The sequence below is a fragment of the Heterodontus francisci genome, chromosome 10 (assembly GCF_036365525.1).
Source record: "Heterodontus francisci isolate sHetFra1 chromosome 10, sHetFra1.hap1, whole genome shotgun sequence".
In the NCBI taxonomy this organism is placed as follows: domain Eukaryota; kingdom Metazoa; phylum Chordata; class Chondrichthyes; order Heterodontiformes; family Heterodontidae; genus Heterodontus; species Heterodontus francisci.
The window spans coordinates 27,046,707-27,074,367 of NC_090380.1; the positions used below are offsets into that span (position 1 = coordinate 27,046,707).

At 43.3% G+C, this 27,661-nt stretch overlaps 1 protein-coding gene across 8 annotated transcripts in view; it reads right to left on the minus strand.

Moving 5' to 3' along the window:
- Window positions 1–5,623: 5,623 nt before the first annotated feature.
- Window positions 5,624–27,661, minus strand: part of rcbtb1 (regulator of chromosome condensation (RCC1) and BTB (POZ) domain containing protein 1) — a 63,736-nt gene continuing 41,698 nt past the window's right edge. For 7 of the 8 annotated variants that reach the window (XM_068040309.1, XM_068040306.1, XM_068040302.1 and 4 more), the window contains 5 exons: window positions 19,644–19,834; window positions 18,752–18,878; window positions 18,504–18,655; window positions 9,621–9,751; window positions 5,624–6,860 (listed from right to left, as the gene is read on the minus strand). In XM_068040309.1, the coding sequence (XP_067896410.1) occupies window positions 6,720–6,860; window positions 9,621–9,751; window positions 18,504–18,655; window positions 18,752–18,878; window positions 19,644–19,834 (742 nt within the window). In that variant the 3' untranslated portion in view covers window positions 5,624–6,719. Of the gene's footprint in view, window positions 6,861–9,620; window positions 9,752–18,503; window positions 18,656–18,751; window positions 18,917–19,643; window positions 19,835–27,661 lie in introns of those variants that run through there. The other variant, XM_068040310.1, reaches the window with a different exon arrangement.

Below are 27,661 nucleotides of genomic sequence, written 5' to 3' on the forward strand. Positions count from 1 at the left end.
AAAACACCACCCATCCAGTCTAAACTAAGGTGTGCGTCTGGTGTGTTTGATACAGAGACCCTAGCCTACGCAGTATCTCGTTGGTGATACAGGTCCAAAGTCTTGCAGCTGGCAGCTGCCTGTCGTTGTTGCAGGGCACAGCCTATCTTGGGTCAAGGATTTACCTCCTTATTTCAATGCCCCTCTTTTCCTCTGTGTCCTGAACTCAAATGTGAGCTCTGTGGTTTCGATGTGCTGATGTTCTCTGCACTTGCGCTGTACAGCTTGCTGGCGTGCCTTTTCTGACTGTTCCTGTAATGTTCTTGAAGAAAAAACTCCTCTGCTCCAAAACCCTATACCAGTTATAGTGTTATCAGTTCACACCACAAACTGTCTTACTATTGTCCTGTGAGTTTGTGTCAGACAGGAGAGCTATAACTTGAATAGTTCTATTGAACATGGTTGCCTGTCTCGTTTGGGGAGAGTCGGTTAAAAATGGATGGGAGATGAGTTGATCATGTCTTGATAGCTTGGAGATGTCTAAAGTAGGTGCTAATTGATAACTGGTTTTATTTTAGACTGCAATTGTTGACAACGCGATCGGTAGGTGGCGCTGTTTTGGCACATGCGCAAATACAGCCTGTGCCACGAAAACGTCACAGCTTGCGACTGCAGCAGCTGCCAGGACTAAAGATGGCGCTGCTCAAAGAATCACAGAGATGAAACCTGACAAACACGTGGCAGAATACAATGGCCGGAGTGAGAGAGTGGAGCGGGCCGGGGAGAGCAGCGCGGGGGCCGGAGAGAGCAGCGCGGGGGCCGGGGACAGCAGCGCGGGGGCCGGGGAGAGCAGCGCGGGGAGACCAGCGGTAGCGGTGCTGGGGGGCGAGGGGAGGGAGAGGGAGGAGAATGAGGGAGGGGAGGAGAATGAGGGAGGGGGGGAGAAAGAGGGAGGGGGGGAGAAAGAGGGAGAGGGGGAGAAAGAGGGAGAGGGAGGGGTAAGGAAGGGAGAGGGGGAGAAAGAGGGAGAGGGGGAGGGAGAGGAAGGGGGAGGGGGAGAAAGAGGGAGAGGGAGGGGGAGAAAGAGGGAGGGGGGGAGAGGGGAGAAAGAGGGAGAGAAAGAGGGAGAGGGGGGAGAAAGAGGGAGGGAGGGGTAAGGAAGGGGGAGGGGGAGAAAGAGGGAGAGGGAGGGGGAGAAAGAGGGAGGGGGGGAGAGGGGAGAAAGAGGGAGAGAAAGAGGGAGAGGGGGGAGAAAGAGGGAGAGAGGGGTAAGGAAGGGGGGAGGGAGAGAGCTGGGGGAGAGGGGAGGAAGGGGAGAGAGTGGGGTGGGGGGAGAGAGTGGGGTGGGGGGAGCAGTGGAACGGAAGAGAAGTGCCTTTTTCTGTGCGTGCGCCATAAACACAACAGCAAAAGACTTACTGGCCAGTCCCTGGACCCGGTGACACCAAGGTCTTCGCACGCTCGCTCCCCGTGGCTCTCTACGGCCTCTCGCTTCTGGCCCTCTCCATTCAGCCGTTCCCTCCAGCTGCGGATGCCCAATCCAGTTGCTTTCTCCCCTACCCAGTTGCTTTCTCTACTTCTCCACAGTACTTCAGGCATTGCAACTGTTTGGTCCCTGCATTTTGCATGCTCCCTCTCCCCACCCCTCCCCGCTCTCCCCACCCCTCCCCCTCTTCACCCACCCCTCCCTCTACCCCCCCACCATAGTTGAATATCTGAAGTGCAGTTGCAAAGTCGGGGAAATAGCATGCAAAACAAATCCTCAACAATTCTGGGTTTAATTATTGAAAAGTTTTATTAAGTTCATTAAGTATCCGAGGAACTGCTGTGCATGGATATATGAGTGTTGTGTCCAGCATTCCCGTTAGACAGACAGGCCGAGTCTCTGCTATGCACAGCTAAAGAGATTATTCCTGGAGAGCCTTGTGGTGAATAAACGCTTGGCTCTCTATTCCACTACTGTATTGTCCATGTGAAGAAGGCAAAGTCACAAGAGTCTGAGCTCAGTCTATTCTTGGTGAATGTTCCCCAAGCGCATCCCAATGTGCATTCCCAATTCATCCATAAATGCAATGGTCCTTTCCACATCGTGACGAGCTCCGCAGCATGATCTAGTTGCCTTCGTTGCTTGAATGCTGACCTTAAGTCTCAAGGATTGTTTTCTCGACGGCATGTTTTACATGAAAAGAAATAAAGCAAATCAGAGTCAGAGCTTGCCTCCCTCCATCCACTGAAATTACTGTTGTGCACACCTTTTTAAGTTCTGCAGTGAAGGCACCAATTGATAACGTCGCCAATGAAGCACTTATTACCCACCTCAGATGCAGGAATCAGCACATCCTTGCGTCCTCTCCCGCACTGCCTCCTTTGCTTGAATGCCGTCCTTAAGTGTCAAGGATTGTTTTCTCAAGGGCACGTTTTACATGAAAGAAAATAAGGAAAGAACATCAGTGTCAGAGCTTCCCTCCCTCCAATGAAATTACTGTTGAGCATGCTTTGTGTTCTGCGGTAAAGGCATGTACTGATAACACCGCCAATGAATCACTTAGTACCCACCTCAGCTGTAGGAGGCAGGATGATGTTACTGCCCCGATCTCGTGATGGTTCAATGCTGCTCTCAGGGAAAACATGAATGATGTGAGGGTGCTGGAAAAGAAGCACATTTCTTTTGGGCTATGAACATAAAGCTGGCCATTTAGCCCAGCAGTTCCCTGTCAGTGGTTATGTTACTCGTGCGTCTTTCCATCCATTCCCATTTAATCCTGCCTACTACTATCACCAGTTGTGTTCACAGCAAGAGCATTCACATTTCTGCTACCACTGGACACGGCATGCTTGTTTCTTTTAGTGCTCAGTCTCTTCTTGCTGAATGTTCCCCAAGTGCTTGACCCCTTTGGACGCCCTCTCTGCTTGACAGGCAGCAACTGGCAATTGCGGAGTCTCACAAGGCTCTGCATGGTTGTTTCAACGTCGGATGGGGAAACAGGTGGCTGTGTGTCCATGAGCACTGCCCTGATGGGTGTAGGAGTAGGTAACTGTGTGCCCATGAGCACTGCCCTGATGGGTGTAGGAGCAGGTAACTGTGTGCCCATGTGCACTGCCCTGATGGGTGTAGGAGCAGGTGACTGTGGAACTGAGCAGCAAGGAGAGGGTACCGCAGGTAGGGGAAGTGGAGATTTGAACAGGCAGGCATATGTATGGTCCATCAGAACATTAGGCCAGGGGGTGAGACGCTCAGGATCCAGGGTTTGTGACACGTGACTGATGTCCAGCGCGCGGCCACCTCCATCCGAAGGTGCTTCCGGGCAATTGTTGGGCATAGTAAATGGCTCCATCTCATCAGCCAGTCCTTGCTGCCAGCGGAGAGTCTGTTGCCGCAGCCAGTCCAGTCTCCTCATGAATGCTGCTGTTCCACTCTGCAGAACGGCCTGTTGTAGCTGGTACAATTGATCTTAAAGCAAGCGGTATTTTTCATTGTGGCTGAGGGGCCTTGGCTGTTCCTCTGTAATCACAATGGCAGCAGCCATGCCTGTCGTCGTTGGTGTCTGAGATGCACGCCAGCGACAATTGGGGGCGAGCCTGTCCAAAGGCAGACCCAGATGCCTCTGCACAACAACAGCATGTTTGCAGGGCAACAAAGTCTGAATGGAGAAGATGCAGCTGCAGGTAGCCTGGCCATCATGTATCTGCAGTGTGTACTGTTTGGCGCCAGAAATCACAGTCACTGTGCCTTCATCCTGCTACATGTGGTGGCCCAGCCAATGGAAATGTTTTCAGAGCAACTCACAACAGGGACTGGAGAACATGCAGTGGCCCAGACAATGGAAATGTTTTCAGAGCAACTTACAAAGGCAGAGCAACTTACCTTGGAACAATCTCCTGTGTCAAATAAAAATGAAGCAAGTCTCCAAAACGAATAAATAATTCAGATAAAATGCGAGAAAATGCCCGACGAAACCTCCCCTCCTTCCAATTTCAAAAAGTCGCGCCGAAGCTTTGACGCATGCGCAGAGGCCAAACAGGCGCGTCGGCGAGGAAGACGAAATAACGCGATGACGTCATCTGCGCATGCGCAAAGCGGTCCTGGTAAGCCGGACCGCAGCGCATGCGCAGGGGGCATGAGACCATCTGCGCATCCTGATGACGTGTCCGATGAAGTAGCGTTGTCATGAATTACTTTGTTTATTTTATTTGAAGTGACTTGTCCAGGGAATGGCATCCCTTATCAGGTCTTTGAATATTCAAAGACTGGCTGGGTGAACTCCCTGTTTTTTGGCACCTGAGAGTCAGTCCCTGCAATTCTTTGATCGATTTTTAATCCGTTGCTCAGAGGCAATTTGTTAGTGATTTAAAGGGGCAGTCCATGTGTCAAATTCAAAGTGTCCTGGACACAGTGGTTGAATTTAAAGTGTTCTTTGGCGCAGTTGCTGAACTTAAAGTGTTCTTTGGCCTGGGCTGATTTGAGGGCTTAAAAATGGTCATGCCTACAGCCCCGTGACCACAGAAACTGCTCTCATCAAATCTGTAAGTACAAGATGACACGATTGCTCTAAAAAGTTGTTGTGGTCATTTACACACCTAGAAAAAGCAGATTTAAGGACATGATAATCAGCTGGATAACAGGTATCTCCAGCACAAAGGGGTAAGTAACAATCTGGGTGCAGTGAGAATCAGACCTTTGTGTCAGATAAAGAGTAAACATCAGCCATTGTCATACATGTGCCTCCCCAGGTTATGATTGTCCCTCAGGCTAGATTTGCTACTGCTTGGATTCTGAAGAGTTCTGTATTTCTTTCCCATTCTACCCTGTGCCTATTTTGCACTGATTTTTTAAAATCCTCTCATTGACTGATCATTTGGAATCAGACAGCTGTATAGTGCCAGATCTTACAAGCAGGATAGTGGCGACAGTGCCTCTGAGAATGAGCATCCGCCTTGCCCTCTTGTGAATGGCAGTGCAGCTAATTGAGACTCAAATGTACAACAGAACAGAAAGGACTTTGGAATGCTATGTAAATCAGTAGATATTATTTGCAAATTGTGAACTTGGGAACTGTAAGTCAGTCAGTACTCTCCATTAACAAAACAGTTAAGTCACACACACCACGCATTATTTGCAACATATTGAATGGCAGGTCAGGATAGATATCTAACCTAAAATAAAATACTGCAGATGCTGGAATTCTGAAATAAAAACTGGAAATGCTGGAAATACTCAGCAGGTCTGGCAGCATCTGTGGAGAGAGAAGCAGAGTTAACGTTTCAGGTCAGTGACCTTTCATCAGACTACAGATGCTGCAAGACCTGCTAGATATATATCCTATCTGAATCAGAGGAGAGGGGATTCATGGAAGAATTAAAATTTTCCAAATATAAATCAATTAAAAAAAATAGCAATAAAAGTTTTTATATCAACCAACTAGCCTATGATGCCAGAAGAGTGATCTTTTCCCCCTCTTATCCCTTCTACAATCGCGTGAAATGTCGATGCACAAATTCAGGACTGAAAAACCAGTGAGGACTAAGAATTTAGCCAGATCTCTTCCTCCAAATTACAAATCACAAATTATTCCAGCAGCTTTGCTTGTGATCTGGGTCGGTTTTCTGATATCTAAACACAAATGACAATACACCTTTTCTTTGCAATATCAGCTGGTAGAGTTTAATACAATATGCCATTATTGTAATGAAATTCACAAAGCACGGAATACTGAAACTGCAGGACAATCTGCAGTCATCACATGCAGAACTAGAAGATAAATATAACTTGCAGTTGTAAAGCAAATTCACTGTGGTGGTAACAGCACACAATCTGAATAGTCTGTTGAAAACACAACTGACATTGAGGTCATTTTAAAATTAACTATATGCCTTTATAGCCACTCCAGGTGCTGCTTCACAAACCACTGACCACCTCCAGGCGCGTATCCACTGTCTCTCGAGATAAGGAGGCCCAAAAGAAAACCCGTGGTACTGTAGAGTGGGTGTCAAGCTTTTGTTTGATATATTTTCTTTCTTACAAAGTGCTGCTGTTCAGACTTTATTGCGAGCAAACACTCAAAGTATCCCCAACATACAGAATGAAATCCATGAAAGTTGCAAGGATGCAGTTTGAGAGAAATTCCTGCACTACAACAAGGGTGTAACTGATACCCAGCAACAAAGCATTGCATTGGAATTCTAGCCATAGAGTCTTCCCGTTTCAATTAAAAAATAAGGAGCTTACAGTTCTGGCTGTGCCATGACTTTCTCTTTAGAAGTTTGACAGCAATTTGGTTCTGTTTGTCAAGTTTGTGAAGCTAAATAGATCCTCAATTCAAAAAGAGATCTAGTCACCGTCACACAATTGCTAAAAAGGGAACTATGGTTCTCTAATGCAGGCAGTAATTTAGTAAAACTTATATACATGATCATGTAAAGTATATTATAAACATTTACTTGCTGCACAGGAGATCAGATATGTAATTATTTACAACCGGGAAGCAAAGTGCAGTCAAGCAATGAGCTACAGTTGTAGTTCAGTTTTTCAACTACATTGAACCAGTCAATTTATGTTACTGCAATTTGCAGTGAATATGCCAAACCTTTATATCCATCTGTTATCTGTATCGCACTGGTAGTAGTATTACTTTATATAGTTGTGCTAGTTTGGAATATTACACAAAGGTTGTATTAAATTCCCATTAAATTATGGGAAAAGTACATTTGTAATGTCACTTGGGTATATCTATCCAATTAATTCAGTTTCTGAAAGCTCCACATTTGCTTGCTTTTCCAATGAATTCTTTTAAGAGAGCTCCATCCATTTGCCAAAACGCATCAGTGTTGGTAACTGCAGTCAAATGATTCATACAGAATTTGAAGCAAAATTCTTCTAACTCCTAGACAGAAAAGAAGAAATTTCAAATTAGTACTTTCTAGTAATACAAGAGAGCACGGGACATGATTTGAGTGATTACATGTTGTAATCTCCTGTTGCGATAGGTTAAAAGTTGCTTCATTTTGCAAGCAAGTTGTATTTTACAGAGTTGCAAGCAGTCACACCAACAGAGGAGTGCTGATGCTACAAATGGCCCCAGCCATCACTGCCGGAAGGAGAAGAAAAACCCATCAGCCACAGTTCTGGTTCCTACTTGACACCAGGTTACCCTGTGAGAGGATCTGCACTTTTGGGGGAGAGGGGAGAACATAATTAGGCTTAATTGTGTTATCTTCAATGATTGAGTTGCCTGTGAACACTTGCTGCTCTGGCACCCTACGTAACACACGAAGATTGACTTGCTTGGGCTAGGTACCAGAAGGCTGCTACTGGCAAATGAGCTACACCCCTGCATGAAGACAGACATGTTTAAAATAAAGGTAAAAATAGATTTAGAAGCAACAATTTCTGAAAATAAGTAACCAATGTATGTAGGGTTTAGCGTGAAGGCAAGAAAAGGACACAACCTGCATTGCAGCCAACAGCATAGCTCAAAGAACCAGGAAAAAAAGGGTTACAGGTTCAAAATACTATGAGTTACTAAACTCATTGTATAAGAAGTTCCCAAACACACAAGGTCTCTTACAAGAGCCTCTCTGCCTTTTCTGGGTTGCTTTCAAGGGTGAATTACCTTAGGGCAGCAGTTCTCAAACTGAGGTCTGCAGAGACTCTCCAGGAGGTCCATGAGATAAATGCAGTCATTAGCATGTTCGCGAGCCTGTGAGATAAGCCATTATTACAATGACTGCCCACCACTCCCACGAGCACCTCCTCACTTGCAGCTGTTACCGCATTCTCATGGGAATATTTAAAATGGACACAAATGTGCAGATAATTATTGACATGATCCTCATCCCAATCGCCACACTACGTCTTGTTGATGAATCAATCTGAAGAGTCCTTTCTGGTTATGTGCAGCCAGTTTGAACACGGCCTAGTCCCTCTCCTGTGAGCATGAGTGGCAGCAAAAGAAAATAAAAAAGATTTGGCAATGGCAACTGATAGGAAATTTCTGCAGCTAAACTTTAGTCGGTAAGAGTCTTTGAACTAGTCTGGAGTTATGCCACCAAGTTGGAGTTTAAATTGATCCCTTGCATCTGGAGACTTTACTGTGAAATAAAGCCTGCAGCTGCTGGTCATCTGTAAAGGAATGAGCATTCTGTGGGAGGCCCTTGGAAAGGACTTCTCAGTACTTGGTAGCTTCATGAGTTATGATAGTGTGAGTAAATTACTTTAAAATGGAAAAGTATTTGAAATGACCTCATACTGCCATTGCAAGTACTTCAGCTGAAGCATTGGGCAGTGCTGAGTTCAGTAGCAAGAAACAAACGATAAACAGAAAGCATGAGGAGAATTATACAGAATTTGGATTGATGGAGCTCACTGATGGACGGCTGCAATATGTTGTGTTAATTGTATATCAATTGGGTATTAATTGTATTCAGTTGGTGGGTATTGATTGGGGACTCATTTGTGCTTATTAGCATACTGAAAGAGGGGTTGTTTGTGGAGGTGTAGGACATATAATTTGTGTCTCTGTCAGTAAAAGCTTGTAAGCCAATAAAGACTAGGTTCCAGTGTTCTATCCTGCACTACCGGTGAGTTTTAACATGGTGTGCTTACAAATTTTATCCAATGAAGCAATGAAACCTGCAAAACTAAAATGACACCTCACTGTGTTCATTCATCCTTCGTCGTCGAAGATGGCCATGACATCAACTAGAGTTGCAGCAGTGCATCTTGTAGATGGTACACACAGCTGCCACTGTGCATTGGTGGTGAAGGGAGTGAATGTTGAAGGTGGTGGATGGAATGCCAATCAAGTGGGCTGCTTTGTCCTGGATGGTGTCAAGCTTCTTGAGTGTTGTTGGAGCTGTACTCATCCAGGCAGTGGAGAGTATTCCATCACACTCCTGACTTGTAACAGGCATTGGGGAGACAGGGGGCGAGTTATCCGCTGCAGAATTCCCAGCCTCTGACCTGCTCTTGTAGCCACTTTCTGTGGCTGGTCCAGTTAAGTTTCTGGTCAATGGTAACCTCCCCCAGAATGTTGATAGTGGGAGATTCAGCGATGGTAATGCCAGTGAACATCAAGGGTTAGATTCTCTCTTGTTGCAGATAGTCATTGCCTGGCACTTGTGTGGTATGAATGTTACTTGCCACTTATCAGCCCAAGCCTGGATGTTGGCCCGGTCTTGCTGCAGATGGACATGGGTTGCTTCAGTATCTGAGGAGTTGCGAATGGTGAATGGTGAACAATCATCAGCTAACATCCCCATTTCTGACCTTATGATGGGGGGGTGAGGGGGGAAGGTCAGTAATGAAGCAGCTGAAGATGGTTGGGCCTAGGACACTACCCTGAGGAACGCCTGCAGTGATGTCCTGGGACTGAGGAGGATGCAAATCCAAAACCAACTCAAAGAAGGAATCTGAATGAGATTGGGATTACGGGCCAAACAGCCTTGTCTTGCTACAGACATTATTAGATATATTGAAATTGTCAACTCCTTGGAATCTTCCGGTTACTAAATGTACACAAATCTGATGCATATTAAGAGTTCACAGCAAACTGTTCTCATGATATGAAATCCAGTGCAACTCAATTTAACAACCACAATATGCGATTTAAAAAAAAAACAGCCAGCATTTCATGAGTTCTCACCTTCGCATCATACCGGACTGCTGCTGAGAGCAATAAAAATGCATTCTCCACAGTGATACCTCTCTTAATTATCTCCTGGCACTGCTTCTTCACCTTGTTTTCACAGTAAGAAGTAGCCAGATCCAGAAGGCCTGTGAAGAATAAATTTAATTAAGACTGCAAGATGTAAAAACCTTGTGCGAAAGGCTCTAAAGTTTAACTCGAGCAAAAACAGAACTTTAAAAAGCCAATGAGAACCCCTTAGGTTGTACAATAGTAGCGTGTTTGATCCCATATTAAATGTTGGTTCTGCAAGTCACATAATTCATGCAGCCAGCAAGCTAAACTAAAATCATAACACCCATTTATACAAACTTAATTGCACAGAAAAGAGGTGATTGATACAACCTTTTGTCATGATAACAGAAAGCACAAGAATCTAAGTACAATGAACAGAAAGATATAAAAGGACAAACAATGAAAAGCATGACAAATTAAAATGTTATACACCAACATTTTACAATGCAATGAGTTCGACAACATGGAGCACCGGATTTGATTCTAGGCACTGGACTAGAACAAGTGCAAATGTTAGAGGGTGTGCAGAAGAACTAAAATTATCCCAAATGTAAAAAGGATTTGAGGAAAAAATGAGAAAAATTAAATATCTACAGTGTAAAGAGGCGACAATTAATAGTAAAGGTCCTGATTGAGCTATATACATTTTTTAAAAACTGTTAGAAAGGGTAAATGCAGAATATTAAAGCAGGACAGACAAGATGACATGAATTTAAATTAGTGACAAGTATATTTGAAAACAACAAACTGGGAGTCGTCAGCGTACATGTGGAATCTGACATTGTTTTTTCAGATGTCGCCGAGGGACAGTCCGTAGATGAGAACTAGAAAGGGGTCAAGGATAGGTCCTTGGGACACCAAAGGTAACAATGCAGGAGCAGGAAGAGAAGCCAATGCAGGAGATTCTCTGGCTATGAACTGGATAGATAATGGAATCAGGCAAGGCAGTCCGACTCAGCTGAACAACGGAAGAGAGGCGTTGCAGGAGGATGGTCTCATTAACCTAACCATGTCAAAGGCTGCAGACAAGTCAAGAAAGATGAGAAGGGATAGTGCACTATGGTGACAGTCACAAAGGATGTCACTAATGACTTTGATTGAGCCACTTCAGTGCTGTAGCAGGGCAGAAACCTGATTGTTGAGGTTCCAACATGGAGTTGCAGGAAAGATGGGCATGGATTTGGGAGGTGACAACACATGCAAGGATTTGGAGAGCAAAGGGAGATGGGGCAGTAATTTGCAGGAAGCTCTTTAAACAAAGAATGGTAAATATCTGCAATAATCTCAGGTAGGGTAGTGAACACAAAAATACTAATGTAGCTGGATAACAGAGAATTAGGACACCGAGGATCAGCTTGGCTCAGTTGTTGATAGTCTTGCCTCTAAATCAGAAGGTTGTGGTTTCAAGCCTCAATGCACAATTTGTACATATAACCTAGGATGACAATTCAATGTAGTATTGAGGAAACGCAGTATTGCTTTTCTTTTTGGATAACATGTTAAAGCATCATATAACTGCTCAGGTGGTGGTAAAAGAGAGCACAGCATTCATCCAATGTTCTGGTCAATATTTCTGCATTAGCCAAAAGCAGATTAACTGGCTGTTCCTTTCATTTGTTATGTATTTGGGGCCTTGTGTACAAACTTAGGAACACAGGAACAGGAGTAGGCCATTCAGCGAAATCATGACTGATCTGCGACCTAACTTCATACATCTGTCTTTGCCCCATATCCCTTAATACCTTTTTATCTAACAAAATGCCTAGCTATGCCTGCTTTTTTGTGGGGTATGTGGAACATTCCTTGTTCCAGTCCTACTCAGGCCCCCTCCCTCATCTCTTCTTCCAGCAAATTGAATACTGTGTCGGTACCACTTACTGTACTCGCCCTGAATTGGGAAATTTCATTGACCTGGTTTCCAATTTCCACCCTTCTCTCACCATATGGTCCATCCCCGACTCTTTCCTTCCCTTCCATGACTGCTATTTCTTCATTTCTGGGTTAGGCTATCAACCAATATTCACTATAAACCCATACCCATAGCTGCCTTGACCACATTTCCTCACACCCCATTTTATGCAAGGACTCTATTCCATTCTCCCAATTTCTCAGTCTCCGTCGCATCTGTTCGGACAATGCAACATTCCTAGTGCTTCCAATATGTCTTCCTTTTTCCTCAACCAAGGATTCCCCCACATCGTGATTGAGAGGACCCTCAACCATGTCCGATTTATTTCATGCCCTTCCCCACCCTCCCAGACCCACAATAGGGTTAGCCTTGTCCTCACCTTCCACCCACCAGCCTCCATATTCAACAGATCATCCTCCGCCATTTCTGCCACCTCCAGCGTGATGCCACCACCAAACACATCTTGCCCCCCACCCCTTCAGCATTTCAAAGGGACAGTTCCCTCTGCGACACCCTGTTCCACTCCTCAGCTGCTCCCAACACCGCCCCCTTTCCTACGGTACCTTTCCATGCAAGTACAGGAGATGTATAACCTGCCCTTATCACCATCCAGGGGCCAAAACACTCCTTCCAAGTGAAACAGCAGTTTACTTGTACTTCTTTCAATTTAATACACTGTACTCACTGCTCACAATGTGGTCTCTTCTACACGAGGGAGACTAAACACTGGGTGACTGCTTTGTGAAACACCTCCGTTCAGTCCGCAAGCGCAACCCTGAGCTCCCTGTCGCTTGTCATTTTAATTCTCCACCTTGCTCCCATTCTGACCTTTCTGTCCTTGGTCTGCTACAGTGTTCCGATGAAGCTCAAGGCAAGCTTGAGGAACAGCACCTCATCTTTCAACTGGGCACTTTACAGCCTTCTGGAGTCAACATTGAGTTCAATAATTTGACATAATCTCCTTTGCCCCCATTTTTTTTTCTTTGCTAGTGCGTTTCTTGTCTCCCCACCACCCCTCCCCCCCATTTCCTTCTTAATCCCTTTACTACGTGTTTGGACAGCTGCTATCCTGCCATTTACACCTCATCTTGACACACCTTTTGTTTATTTGTCCCATTACTACGCCCTTTGTCTTTGTACCATGAAACTTTTTATTATTTAATCTTTCCTGCCCTCCACCCTACAGAGACATTCCCTTCTGTTGTTCTTGCCTCTCCCCAGCACCACCCCACCCCACCCATTCACTTGCTCAAAACCTATTTCATCAGAACTGTCAAAGGTTAAATGCAAGGTCACAGACCTGAAACGTTAACTGTTTTTCTCTCCACAGATACTGCCAGACCAGCATTTTTTGTTTTTGTTTCAGATTTTCAGCATCTGCAATATTTTGTGATTTAAAAAAAATCTAGCAATCTATGACTTAAAATTAACAAGTTATCCAGCATCAATTGCCATTTGCAGAAGAGAATTCCAAACTTCTATGACTCTGCACGTACAAGTGTTCCCTAATTTCACACCTGGAAAGTCTGGCTCTAATTTCTAGACTATGCCCCCTAGTCCTAGACTCCCCAACTAGCAGAGAAAGTTTCACAACACATGGAACTCACTACCTATCTGACACGGGCTAGTCTCTACAAAAGTTAAAATCCCTCATTAAAACCACACTGCCTTTACTACATGCTTGACTAATCTCTACAATTACACAATCTACCACTTCACAGCTGCTATCAGACCTTTACACAACTCCTAATATAGCCTTAAATACTTTTATATTTCTTATTTGGCCCACAATATCGCCACTACCTGCTTATGTTGTGATAATATCCCATCACTGAAATGATTTCATCCTTAATTACTAAGACTATTCCTCCCTCTCTACCATTTTATGTAGACGTTATAACCTGATATATTTAGTTCCCAGTCCTGACTGTCTTGCAGCCATGCTCAGTAATGGCTACCACGTCAACCCTCCAAATTGAAATTTTGCTGAAATTCATTCAATTTGTTCCTTATACTCCATACTTTTGTATAAAGAATACTATTGTAGGACACACACCCTAACCCTGTCTTTCTGTTCTAATGTTTTACTCACACGCTTCTTATTTCCCTTTTCTGGTTTAATTATTCTACATCCTTTAGTTTTCCTTTACCTGTAGTGTTTAAAGTGTAATTACTGACTGTTACTTTACTTTCTTCTCTTTTGTTTGCTTTTGAAATATTATTGCTACTTTTTCCACTTGAGCCTCCCCCACCATCCCCCTATTTATTAGTTTATAGTCCATTTGACCACTCTTTTTTTAATCCTTTCCCAGCTGGCCTGGCTCCTCCATTTGCCTATATAACAGTAATTGCACTTCAAAATTAATTTATTAGCGATCAAGATGTGCTAAGATGCTACATAACTACAAATTCCCTTAAAAGATGAGATTCAGTGAGCTGAATGACCTTTTTGCGTCCTCGACTTTTATGTCTTCAGTAAAGAAAGATGTCAGAAGGAGGTGCTACACCAGAATCCATCATGCAGGTTTAGTGACCTTCTATTAGAACTGTACAGCAGCAATGCTACTGTAGAATTTATAATTGGAACTCACCCAGCCACTGCAAATAATTTCCCATATACCAGCAGGACTATATCTAAAATTTTATACTGAGTTCAAAAGATAGACTGCAGAAATTCAAACAAATAGTTTCTCTATATTCTAAGAAATATGACAGCTTTGAAAAGATTGATAACAGATGAGCAGTGTTATCAGTCCACAGTTTCAAAGCAGGTTTGCTCTCAATTTATCTTTCAACCTTAGGCAAGAAAGTATTTTTTCTACTTACTACCCAAGGACGAGAAACAGCCTTTGTGCATTCACTTGGGAAATTCTGTGCTCCGTGGCAGTGCACTCACCTCTGTGTCCCACTCCAGAAACTTGAACAAAAAATCTAAGCTGACACTCCAGTGCTGTACCGAGGGAGTGCTATGCTGGCAGAGGTCCAGTCTTTCAAATGAGACATTGATTCACTCAGGTGAATAAAAGCAGGAGAGTTCTCCCCAGTGTCCTGGCCAATATTTATCCCTCAACCAACATCAATACAACAGATTATCAGGCCTTTTGCAGTGTGCAAATTAGCTTCTGCATTTCTACATTACAAAAGTGACTGCACTTCAAAAGTACATAATTGTTCAAAAAGCACTTTGGGACATCCTGAGGTTGTGAAAGACAATATATAAATGCAAGTCTTTCTTTCCATGACCCAGTAGAGGTCCAGGAATAAGTCTGCTAAATGAATGAAAAGCTGCCTAGAAGGTTTCCTTCTTGTCACTGTAGAACAATCGATACCAGGGACATGGAGATTTTAGTCGAACTGGTCTGTGACTATTTTAAAACCAGTCTTATCCAAACTCAAAACACAATTCTTGATACACACCCATTTTATATGGGAAAGATTATAAAATTATATACAAAGTTTCACAAGGCAATACAGCATTGCCCCACTGCCTTGGTGAGCAAGCATTTAGAAGTAGAAGTTTAGAACTAAAAATTGGGACTTAAAAAGTGTTAGTGAAACATAACTTTAATACTTGGATTGAAATCCGTAAAATGATTTAAGGCTGAAGTCTGCTGAGGAAGGGTAGGAAGAGGGGGAGGGTAAAAGGGAAGGGAAAAAACAGGAAGAAAGTGAAGGAAGTGAATGATGGAGGGCAGCTGGGGAGGTTAGGAGGGCGAGAAATGATGGCGAGAGGATAGAAAGGGAGGAGAGAAAAACCCGGCATAGTCTCAATGGGCTGAATGGCTCCTTCTGTGCTATAAATGACTCTATGACTTACATTAATGTAACACCAAGTTGCTTCACATACAGGTGAATTACTTTAAATTGCTATTACTTAGAATTTTGCACAACAAGATCCCACAAACAAAAATTAAATGGATGAGCAGTTGACGTGGTGTCCGTTGGTAAATGTGGGGGGGTAGGATTAGCTGAGTTACTCTTGCAGAGAGCTGGCACTGTGCTGTAACCATTCTATGATTCTATATGATCTTGTGTTACTCAGGTTGCCCCCACCCATCACAACTCTCTTGATGCCCTAACAAAGCCACATTTTATGCATCACACATTCATTGTCCATTGAAAATAAACCAATGGAAAAAGACCTAGTAAACCTGTACACTAACACATTTATGGGATCAAAAAACAGTGAAGCTGGCAACTAGTGCTTGTTTGGTGTTTTAATAGAGTATTCCAACTGGTTGAACTGTACATATACAGATTGACAGATTGGAGAGAACCAAGGGACACTTGTTTAAACTATGTAATAGGGATAAACTAGATATTAGGGAGTTCTTCCTTTCCCAGAGAGTAGTCAGCATCTGGAATACATTGCGTTGATAGTGAGCAGGATAGCTGTAGACTCCAGAATGATATATATTGTTATATTGGTTGAAACAGAGACAGAAACAGAGAGATACAGCACTGAAACAGGCCCTTCGGCTGACCGAGTTTGTGCCGACCATCAACCACCCCTTTATACTAATCCTACAATAATCCCATATTCCCTACCACATCCCCACCATTCTCCTACCACCTACCTACACTAGGGGCAATTCACAATGGCCAATTTACCTATCAACCTGCAAGTCTTTGGCTGTGGGAGGAAACCGGAGCACCCAGCAGAAACCCATGCGGTCACAGGGAGAACTTGCAAATCTGCACAGGCAGTACCCAGAACTGAACCCGGGTCGCTGGAGCTGTGATGCTGCGGTGCTAACCGCTGTGTCACTGTGCCGCCCTCACCTATATAATCTGATTCTTAACAGTTAACAGGGCCTGCACTTCAATCACTAAATTTGGTAGTGCATTCCACAACCCCCTCTAACGGGAGAAATTCAGAGTTGTTTTCATTCTTTACAATTAGTAACAACTCTGATCAATGAGAGGGTGGTTTAGTTATGCCGATCAAATGGTAAGTGCATCTGAGCTGACAACTTGTGAATTTGAGACTGCAGAGGTGACTGTTATAACATTTCATTTGACAGGGCAGGGAAGAGAACAGGGAGGAGTTTAGATTAGCTAAAAAGGAGAAAGATGAGCATGGAACATGGGAATATGGCAGTTGGGGTAATGATTGGAATAAAATTGGCAGCCTGTGCTAAAGCAGATGCAAAGAAGGATGCCAAATATTAATTCAAGGGAACTGTAAGCCAGTCCAGTAAGGCAGTGAAGGGATGGGAGTTTAGCAAGACAATAGCATGTGTTGGACTGGGTAATTGGGTGATCATGGAGCAGTCGCTAAGGGAGTCGGGTATAAAGAAGCAGAGAAGTGGAAGGAGGAATGAGGAAGAAATGGATAGTGAGGCAAAATACTTGGGTCAGGGTAGGCAACCACGATGTGTCAGCAGTGAAGTAGGCGCTAGAAAGAGGCAAAAGATATAAACAGTGTACAGAAAAGTGGCAAATGGACTTCAATCTGGAGAAGTGTGTTAATGGATTTGGGGAGGGCAAACAAAGCAAGGGAATACAAAATGAACAGGAGGATATTGAGAGGGGTAGAAGAAGTGAGAGACCTTGGAGTGCATGTCCACAGGTCCTTGAAGGTGGCAGGACAGGTAGATAAATTGATGAAGAAGGGATATGAAATGCTTTCCTTTATTGGACGAAGTACAGAATACAAAAGCAGGGATGTAATGCTGGAACTGTATAAAATGCTGGTTAGGCCACAGCTGGAGTATTGCGTACAGTTCTGGTCACCACATTATAGGAAGGACATAATTGCTCTGGACAGAGTACAGAGGAGATTTACAAGAATGTTGCCAGGGTTTGAAAGTTGCAGCTATGAGGAAAGATTGGATAGGCTAGGTCTGTTTTCCTTAGAACAGAGGAGGCTGAGGGGTGACTTAATTGAGGTGTACAAAATTATAAGGGATTGAAATAGAGCAGATAGGAAGGACCTGTTTCCCTTAGCGGAGAGGTCAATTACCAGGGGGCACAGATTTAAGATGAATGGTAGAAGGATTAGAGAGGACATGAGGAAAAACCTTTTCACCCAGAGGGTGATGGGGGTCTGGTATTCACTGCCAGGAATGGTGCTGGAGGCAGAAACCCTCAACTCATTTAAAAGGTACCTGGACCTGCAAGGCTATGGACCAGGTACCGGAAGGTGGGATTAGATTGGGCGGCTAGTTTTTTTTTTAGCCAGCGTAGATACGATGGGCTGAATGGCCTCCTTCTGTGCCGTAACCTTTCTATGTTTCTATGCATGCTGGCATAGTAGGTGCTGAGTCTGTATGCTTTCAAGAGGGAACTGGACTGGTTCTCAGTTCTTGACTGGGGCAGAGAACACGCCATATAGAAGCTAAGTGTCTTTATAATTACTCCTAGTCCATGTGATCTCCCAGACAGGTTTTGCTCTAGTGAGGAGGTCAGAGATGAATTTTCCAGAGCATTTTTTTTCTTTGCCTGGAGATTCCCTGGCTATGTAGTGGTGATGGTGGTGGTGGTGGGACATGGGTAGGAAATGTTTGGTCATGGGACTCCAGCCATTCTGAGATCATAAGTGTGGGGCAGGCTTGAAAGACTAGCTGGTTTTTTCCTGACCATCATTTTCATATGTTCGTAATCTTGATGGAAGTGGGTTTGTCAGTCACGTTGATGTGTTCCTTGAATGTGCAAAGGGTCAATTATCCTTCCCCTTCGACCCTTACTGAAAGTTCTGTGCAACTGAGCACTCCTGAAAAAAAAATACTGAAATCTACCGGGAACCAAAAAAGCTGAAGGTACTGGATCAAACTGTGGCAGAATTGGTGAAAGAAGGACCTCTGTCAATGCTGTACCAGGAAACGGAGCAAAGCAAGCAAATAAAGAAAGCCACAGTGTTGTTGTTCATCATGAGACTTGCCAGTACAAACAGTAGCCAATTACATTAACGGTACCTATTGCATCCTCGGGAGGTAGGTTGACAGAGTCTGTGTACAAGTATTCTAGAAAGGCATGGTACACCGGATAGCTAAACTGGTCGATCTCAATCACCTCTTTTTCATCTTCACTCCAGTAGGATTGAAACATAGTTCGAAAATGTTCACACCTGGGGGTAAGAAAAATCTAACATTGGTAGCAGAACTCTCTTTACAAAAACTGAATTCCCAGCAAGCAATAGGCTTATGAAATTTTCAAGCAGTACCTGATTTTAAGAACAGCTTTATGAACATGGATGAATTTTCCTTCAACACAGAATTTTAAATCTGATGTTTCCAAACTGTCAAACGCCTTGTGCAGAGACTGGGCTACAGTCAGGTGATCATCCTGTTCTATAGAGAGTGGAAATCAAGTGATACAGGCAAGTGTTCTGCAACAGTACAAAGAGATATGCCTTAACAACATATGTTGTCATCAACAGGATTAATCTGGGGACACGCTACTTGTTTTGGGAGTTCCAACTGTACCGAAAATTCATCAGAAAAAAAATTAGACTGCCTGAAGGCAGAGAAAAGGAGAACATATTCAACAAGTGTAAACAATCACAAGAAAAATGGAGGCACAGAAATCTGAAAACTATATGTTACTGTCTTGATTTTAATTATATTTATAATACAATCAATATAGATAAGGAGCGTCGATAACTATTGGTTACAGATTTAACATAACTGGCAAAAGATTTAGAGTGGGCAAGATGAGGAGAACATTTTAATGCAGCGAGTTATTTTGATGTGGAATTTGCTGCCTGAAAGCATGGTGGAAGCAGATTCAATTGCAACAATCAGAAGGGAATTGAATATATACTTGAAAAGGAAAAAAATTTCCGGGCTCTGGGGAAACAACAGGGGGAATGGGACTAATTGGAAACTCTTTCAAAGAACAAGCATAGGGACGATGGATTGAATGGCCTCCTTCTGTGCTGCAAGATTCCGTGAAGTAAATAACTATCAAAATAGTCACTCCCCATTTATACAATTTGTTATTGGATCAAAAATAAAATGCAGGCTCCGGAGAGAAGTTAGTTTACAACTCAAACTAAAACATTTCAGATTTTTTGACTCTGTGCTTCACAGAGCTCTGATTCACCATCATCTTACCTACGGACAGGAGGCGCCAGGTAACTGCTGGAGAGGCAAAGCAGGCAAACACATCATCCGTGCAGGAGAAGTGAGTGAGACGTGGGAGGGTGACTGATTGTCCCCGGCAGTGGCCCCACATGTACACCTTACCACCCTGGGTCTTAGCAGCTGAGGTGTGAGTGGAATGGCAGGCTGCAATCTCCACAATCCTAGAGAGGGAGCAAGGAAAAGAGGTGACAGACAGTGTTAAAGTACAATATGTTCCAACAAAAAGTCTTCTGCTGGACTATTCAGTGTTTATGATTGAGTTGATGCCACTTAGCCATATTCCTCACAGCATGCAACTTCATTATACCTTTAATTTAAAAAAAAAAGCAGTAAATTGTTTGACTCTTTACATTGTTCTAAGTAATGCTGATTGGGAGTTCTTAAACTTAAACCAAGAACAATCATCCAAATTTACATACAGTGCTCAGTCAAGACTGTGAGCTGAAGGCCAATGCAAGAACACCAATGCATTCACTTGGAGGGAAGGGGACAGGAGAGACAGACACAATTCATCTTAACCAGATACCAGCATATCTTGTGTGAAGGGGCATTTTTCCATTTTTTGGGAGGATGAGGGGATAAGCAATAATAGCACACAGCAAACAATATCAAATAAGAGAAACAAAAGCAAAGTACTACAGATGCTGGAAATCTGCGATAAAAACAGAAAATGTTGTTAATACTCAGCAAGTCTGACAGCATCTGTGGAGAAAGAAACAGAGTTAATGTTTCAGATCAATGACCTTTCATCAGAACTCTCAAACGAGAGAAAAATGTCTGGCATATTCTCCCCTGAAAAATACTTTAAGTAAGTTACACTGCCTTGGCAAAGATTGCTTGGCATGGCCAACTCATGTCAACTAGGTGAGGAGACTAAAATATGTACATTTTAATTGATATCAATTGTACTTAAATAAGTTTTGCTTATTAGAAATGAACTCATTGAAGACAGGATTTCACTTCCTGTAGAATGCCTAGATTAATATATTTCTGCTGTAAGTAATTACTAATAACATTGGATCCTGAAGGACAAGATTAAATTAATCAAGAATAGACTTTATAATCCAGATGTACAAAAAGAAATTTCATCTACCCATTAATTTTCTTTGTTTCAATTTATAATCTGTAGCACATAAAAGCAAGGAGTACACCATTTAGGCCCATGAATGCATCCTAAAAATACTCTCAACTCCTACTTCTCAGACATTAAAAAAATCTTTCCGCTGTCCTTCAAAGGATTATTCTTTTTTTTTTGGAAAAAGGTGGCATTATAAACTGTTTTCCCGCAGTTACATACTAATTCCAGATAGTAATGAAGATTCTATTCTTGAGCATTAGTGTATCTTCCCATTCAAAAGAAAAACATTCACATCAGAGGCATGGCATTATAGGCACCTGAATCTCAGAAATTTCAATGTTATTTTCAATGGCATCAATGGCTATAACAGATTCAGAATACCTATGTTGTCAAGACATGGCTCAGCGACAGCACTCTCACCTGAGTCAGAAGGTCATGGGTTCAAATCTCACTCCAGAGACATGAACACAAACTCCAGACGAACACACCAGTGTGATACTGAGGGAGTACTGTACTCACATGAGACGTTAAACCAAGGCCCCGTCTTCCCACTGAACTGGATGTAAACTATTCTCATGGAACTATTGTGTTGCTTTTTAGACTTCCCCCCCACCCCCCTCCCCCCGTATATTTGGACCCCTAAATCTCTCTGGACCTTGACTGTTCCCAGTTTTACACCATTTAAAAAATACTCGGATACATCCTATTTTGGTCCAAAATGGATGACTTCACACTTACCTGAATTGAAAACCATCTGCCAGAGTTTTTTCCACTCACTTAATCTATCAATGTCTCTAATTTTATGCTTCAACACTACAATATAACATAATTATAGACTTCAAGTCTATAATACTTATCATGCTACCCATCTTTGTGGTACCAGCAAATTTTGACATATGGCTCTCCATTTTGTTATCCAAGTCATTCATAAATAGTGAACACTTGAGGCCTCAGCACCGATCCCTGTGGGACACCACTGGTCACTTCCTTCCAATTCAAGTGCAAGCCCATTATCCCTACTTCTGGGTTTCCAACACCAAGCCAGTTACCTAACCAGATCAGTAATTTCCCTTCAATTCCATGTGCTTTAATTTTATGTGGAAACTTATCTAATGTCTTCTAGAAGTCCATATACACTACATTCAAAGACATTCGCGTCCACTACCAATTAGGTTCATTAAATATGACCTACCCATTACAAATACAGTTGGCTCTATTTCATCAGCTCAAGTTTCTCCAAGTGCCAAGTCATTCTGTTGTTCTTATAGTTTCCAATAACTTCCCCATATCAGACTAACATGTCTTTTTTTTTATTCGTTCCTGGGATGTGATGGCAAGGACAGCATTTGTTGCCCATCTTAATTGCCCTTGAGAAAGTGGTGGTGACCACCTTCTTGTTTAGTTTAGTTTAGTTTAGAGATACAGCACTGAAACAGGCCCTTCGGCCCACCGAGTCTGTGCCCACCATCAACCACCCATTTATACTAATCCTACACTAATTCCATATTCCTACCACATCCCCATCTGTCCCTATATTTCCCTACCACCTACCTATACTAGGGGCAATTGCTAATGGCCAATTTACCTATCAACCTGCAAGTCTTTGGCGTGTGGGAGGAAACCGGAGCACCCGGAGGAAACCCACGCAGACACAGGGAGAACTTGCAAACTCCACACAGGCAGTACCCGGAATTGAACCCGGGTCGCTGGAGCTGTGAGGCTGCGGTGCTAACCACTGCGCCGCCCATAACTGCACCACTGCAGTCCATGTGCGGTAGGTACACCCACAGTGCTGTTAGGGAGGGAGTTCCAGGATTTTGACCCAGCAACAGTGAAGGAAAGGTAATATAGTTCTAAGTCAGGATGACTGGATGGGAACTTGCAGGTGGTGGTTTCCCATACATCTGCTACCCTTGTTCTTCTAGGTGGTAGAGATCTTTGGTTTAAAAGGTGCTATCGAAGGAACCTTGGCATGTTGCTACAGTGCATCTTTTAGATGGTACACACTGCTTCTACTGTGTACCAGTGATGGAGGGAGTGAATACTTAAGGTGGTGATTTGGGTGCCAATCAAATAGGCTGTTTTGTCCTGGATGGTGTCAAGAAGCTTGAGTGTTGATGGAGCTGCACTCATCCAGGCAAGTGAACAGTATTCCATCACATTCTTGACTTGTAGATGGTGGACAGACTTTGGGGAGTCAGGGGATGAGTTATTCGCCGCAGAATTCCCAGCCTCTGACCTGCTCTTGTAGCCACAGTATTTATATGGCTGCTCCTGTTAAATATCCGGTCAGTGATAACCCCAGGATGTTGATGGTGTGGGATTCAGCGATGGTATTGCCGCTGAATGTCGAGGGGAGATGGCTAGATTCTTTCTTGCTGGAGGTGGTCACTGTCTGGCATTTGTGTGGCATGAATGTTACTTGCCACTTATCAGCCCAAGCCTGAATGTTATCCAAGTCTTGCTGCATGTGGGCACGAACTGCTTCAGTATCTGAGGAGTTGCAAATGGTACAGAACACTGTGCAATCATCAACAAACATCCCCACTTTTGACCTTATGATGTAGGGAAGGTCACGGAGGAAGCAGTGAAGATGGTTGGGCCTGGGACACTACCAAGGAACTCCTGCAGTGATACCCTGGGGCTGAGATAGTTGACCTCCAACAACCACAACCATCTTCCTTGGTGCTAGCTATGAATCCAACCAGTGGAGAGTTTTCCCCCTCACTGACTTCAATTTTGCTCGGGCTCCTTGATTCCACACTCTGTCAAATGCTGCCTTGATGTCTCCCCTCACCTCTGGAATCCAGGCCTTTTGTCCATGTTTGGAGCCGAGTGGTCCTGGCAAAACCCAAACTGAACATCAGTGAGCAGGTTATTGCTGTATAAGTGCCTCTTGATAGCACTGTCGACGACACCTTCCATCACGTTGCTGATGATTGAGCTGATTGGGTGGCAAATGGCTGGACTGGATTTGTCCTGCTGTTTGTGGACAGGACATACCTGGGCAATTTTCCACATTGTCAGGTAGATGCTGGTATTGTAGCTGTACTGGAACAGCTTATCTAGTCCTGGAGTACAAGTCTTCAGTGCTAGAGCTGGAATGTTGCCAGGGCCCATAGCCTTTGCTATATCCAGTACTTTCAGCCGTTTTTTGATATCACGTGGAGTGAATCAAATTGGCTGAAGTTGGTGGGAATCTCAGGAGGAAGCCGAAATGGATCATCCACTCAGCACTTCTGGTTGTGAATGTTTCAGCCTTGACTTTTGTACTGTATTTGCAATATCCTGTTTTCTCTCTCAGCTTTCTTAAGAATGAAGTTACATATGCAATCTTACAATCTAAAGGATCAATTCCTGAATTGATAGAGCTTTGGATGATTATGGTTGAAGCAATTTTCTGTGCTTTTTTTGTATGTAAAGCAGGACGTTTGAAATGGTAAATATAACATAACCTATCTCTTCTGTGTTTTCATTCTTTTCACAAATGCTAATCAGAAAAGACAGTGTGGTCATACTGCACATTAAGTTGCAAGCTCTCACTAACAGGGAAAGGGACTGTTGATTGATCCCCACTTCACTCAATCCCTGATCAGAGCTGTGTTGAGTGGAGATTGAGGTATCTTGCCAGAGAAATAATCAACGAAGTTGTACTGAGATAGTACTTAGCATTCCTACAGCAGGCTCCAGGAAATCAAACAAATAACCCATAAGTTACAAAAAAATACCTCCAATTAAAGCAACACTTTTTTTGACAGAACAGTTTTAAAAAAATATTTCTTCTGGGAATGTAGGTGTATTGGCTAGGTTGTTTTTATCCCAAGTTGGTGATGGGCGATTCAAGAGATAGAACACCAGACACCAAACCACTTGGCTCACCCCGAATTGCAGTTTGCATGGTCAATATTCTGGATGTTATGCTGCTTGTTGAGGAAGACTGGAAGTTACTTATCTCACCATCTTTATAAACAGGCAGCTTTAAAATTGTCACCTTCATTTACAAATTCCTCCATGGCCTGACTGCATCCCACCTCTCCAACTCTATATCCCACCACCCACCTGATGCTAGCCCACTATATGACCCCTCCCTCTGCACCACTATCAATGATACAAGTTTCACCCATTATGGCACTGCCCTCTGAAAGAACTCCCCTGAGAAAACCTCCATCTTGCCAAGTTTATCCCCACTTTCTAAAAAGTCTCTTCACTAAAACAATGGTCATTTATTTGATGTTGGTTGAGGGCTAAATACACCGGGGAGAACTCCCCTGCTCTTCTTTGAAAAAGTGCCTTGGTGTAATTTACCTGAGAGGGGACAGGGCCTCGGTTTAACATATCATCTGAAATACAGCACCTTCGACACTGCAGGACTCTCAGTACTGCACTGGAGTGTCAGCTTGGATTTTGTACTCTAGTCTCTGGTGTGGGGCTTGAGTGCATGACTAATGTTACCAACTGAGCCGGGGTCGACACCTCTCAGCTCTCCTAATTGGTGTCTGCTCCCCTCCCCTATGTGAAGCATCTTGGAACGTTATGTTACATTAAAGGTACTATACACTTGCATATTGCTATTACTGATGAAAGCATGATGTTCAGGATATCAGGATCTCCTTTCTGACAAGTTTCTTAGCTGGGCGAGCGAGAAGATCAAATAATTAGGACGCCATTCTGCCCTTGGAGATAAACAGACTTTTCAGTTTGTTTACAAACAGATGTACAAAGTTGTAAATTTACTTTGTCTTGTAAATATGCAAAGTGAAAACATCCTGCACTATATATGCTGAAACTGAGAATTAGAAAAAGCTTACCGTACTTAATTTTCAAACATCAGAGGCAAGTATCCACCCCAATGCACTGTAACCTGCTGATAATCAAACTTCCAGCAAACGTGCTTTACATGATTGCAATTGTGTACTTACAAAATATTTTAAATAATGATGACCATATACTACAAAAAGGTAAATTTTTTAATACAAGGTGAACAATGTGCAGCTTATTCCAGTATAGAAACAATACCACAGAATAGGGAACATGATGCAGAGAAATACTGGTCACTAAAAAGATGGTAAAGTGATCTTAAATTTACTGAGGATTAATGCGAAGCTTTAGGTCTTAGAAGATTATGGGAAGGTTAAGGGGAGATTTAATAGAGGTGTTCAAAATTATAGTGCGGAGGGGATTTATAGAGTAAATAAGGAGAAACTGGTTCCACAGTTGGGAGGCTCAGTAATCAGAGGGCACAGATTTAATGGAATTGGTAAAAGAACTAGAGGGGAGATGAAAATGTTTCATGCAGTAAGTTATGATGATTTGTAATGCACTGCATGAAATGGTGGTATAAGCAGATTCAATAGTAACTTCCAAAATAGAGTTCGATATATACTTGAAAAGAAAAAACTTGCAGACTATAGCAAAAGAGCAGGTAATGGGACTAAATGGATAGCTCTTTCAAAAAGCGAGCATTGGCAGATGGGCCAAATGGCCTCCTTCAGTACTGTATGATTCTATATGAGCGAAAGAGATAAAATGCTCACTCAAAAAGGTACCCACTCCCACTGCTTAGGAACTCCCTGCAGCATGCATGGTCCAGAGGCCAAGTGGACACCCTGAACAATACCATCTCTGAAACCAGCAGCCAAAGTGAGCAACCAAGTAACTTTCTCCTATTATCCATGGCTTTTCCCGACTTGGCCCTGGCTTACTGCCCGTGGTAACCTCCCTGAGATCAAGAGCACCACATTCTGGGGCGGGGGCATAAACCCCAAAATCCAGCTACACCTACACAGTATGCTGGATTTCTGACATAGGAACATAGGAGCAGGAGTAGGCCATTCAGCCCGTCGAGCCTGCTCCACCATTCAGTTAGATCATGGCTCAGCATCTACCTCAATGCCACTTTCCCACACTATCCCCACATCCCTTGATGTCATTAGTATCCAGAAATCTATCGATTTCTGTCTTGAACATGCTCAAAGATTGAGCTTCCACAACCCTCTGGGATAGAGAATTCCAAAGATTCACCATCCTCTGAGTAAAGAAATTCCTCCTCATCTCAGTCTTAAATCGCCTGTCCCTATTTCTGAGACTATGTCCCCTGGATCTAGACTCACCAGCCAGGGTACAAATCCTATCTACATCCACCCTGTCATGCCCTGTAAGGATTTTGTAAGTTTCAATTAGATCGCCTCTCATTCTGCGAAACTCTAGACTATACGGGCCCAGTTTCCTCAATCTTTCCTCATAGGACAATCCCGCTAACCCAGTGTTTAGTCTGATGAACCTTCGTTTCACTTCCTCTATGGCAAGTATATCCGTCCTTAGATAAGGAGACCAAAACTGTACACAATACTCCAGGTGTGGTCTCACCAAGGCTCTATACAATCGCAGAAAGACATTTTTACTCCAGTGCTTAAATCCCCTTGCCATGAAGGACAACATACGATTTGCCTTCCTAATTGCTTGCTGCACCTGCATGCTAGCTTTCAGTTACTCATGAACAAGGACACCCAGGTCTCTTTGGACATCAACACTTCCCAACCTCTCACCATTTAAGAAATACTCTGTTTTTTCTACCAAAGTGGATCATTTCACACTTATTCACATTATATTCCACCTACCATGTACTTGCCCAGTCAGCCTGTCCAAGTCCCCTTGAAGCCTCCTTGCATCCTCCTCACAACTTACATTCCCACCTAGTTTTGTGTCATCAGCAAATTTGGAAATATTACATTTGGTCCCCACATCCAAATCATTTATATACATTGTGAACAGCTGTGGCCCAAGCACCAATTCTTGTGGTACCTCACTAGTAACAGCCTGACATCCTGAGAATGACCCATTTATTCCTACTCTCTGTTTGCTGTCTGTCAACCAATTCTCAATCCATACCAGTATATTACACCCAATCCCA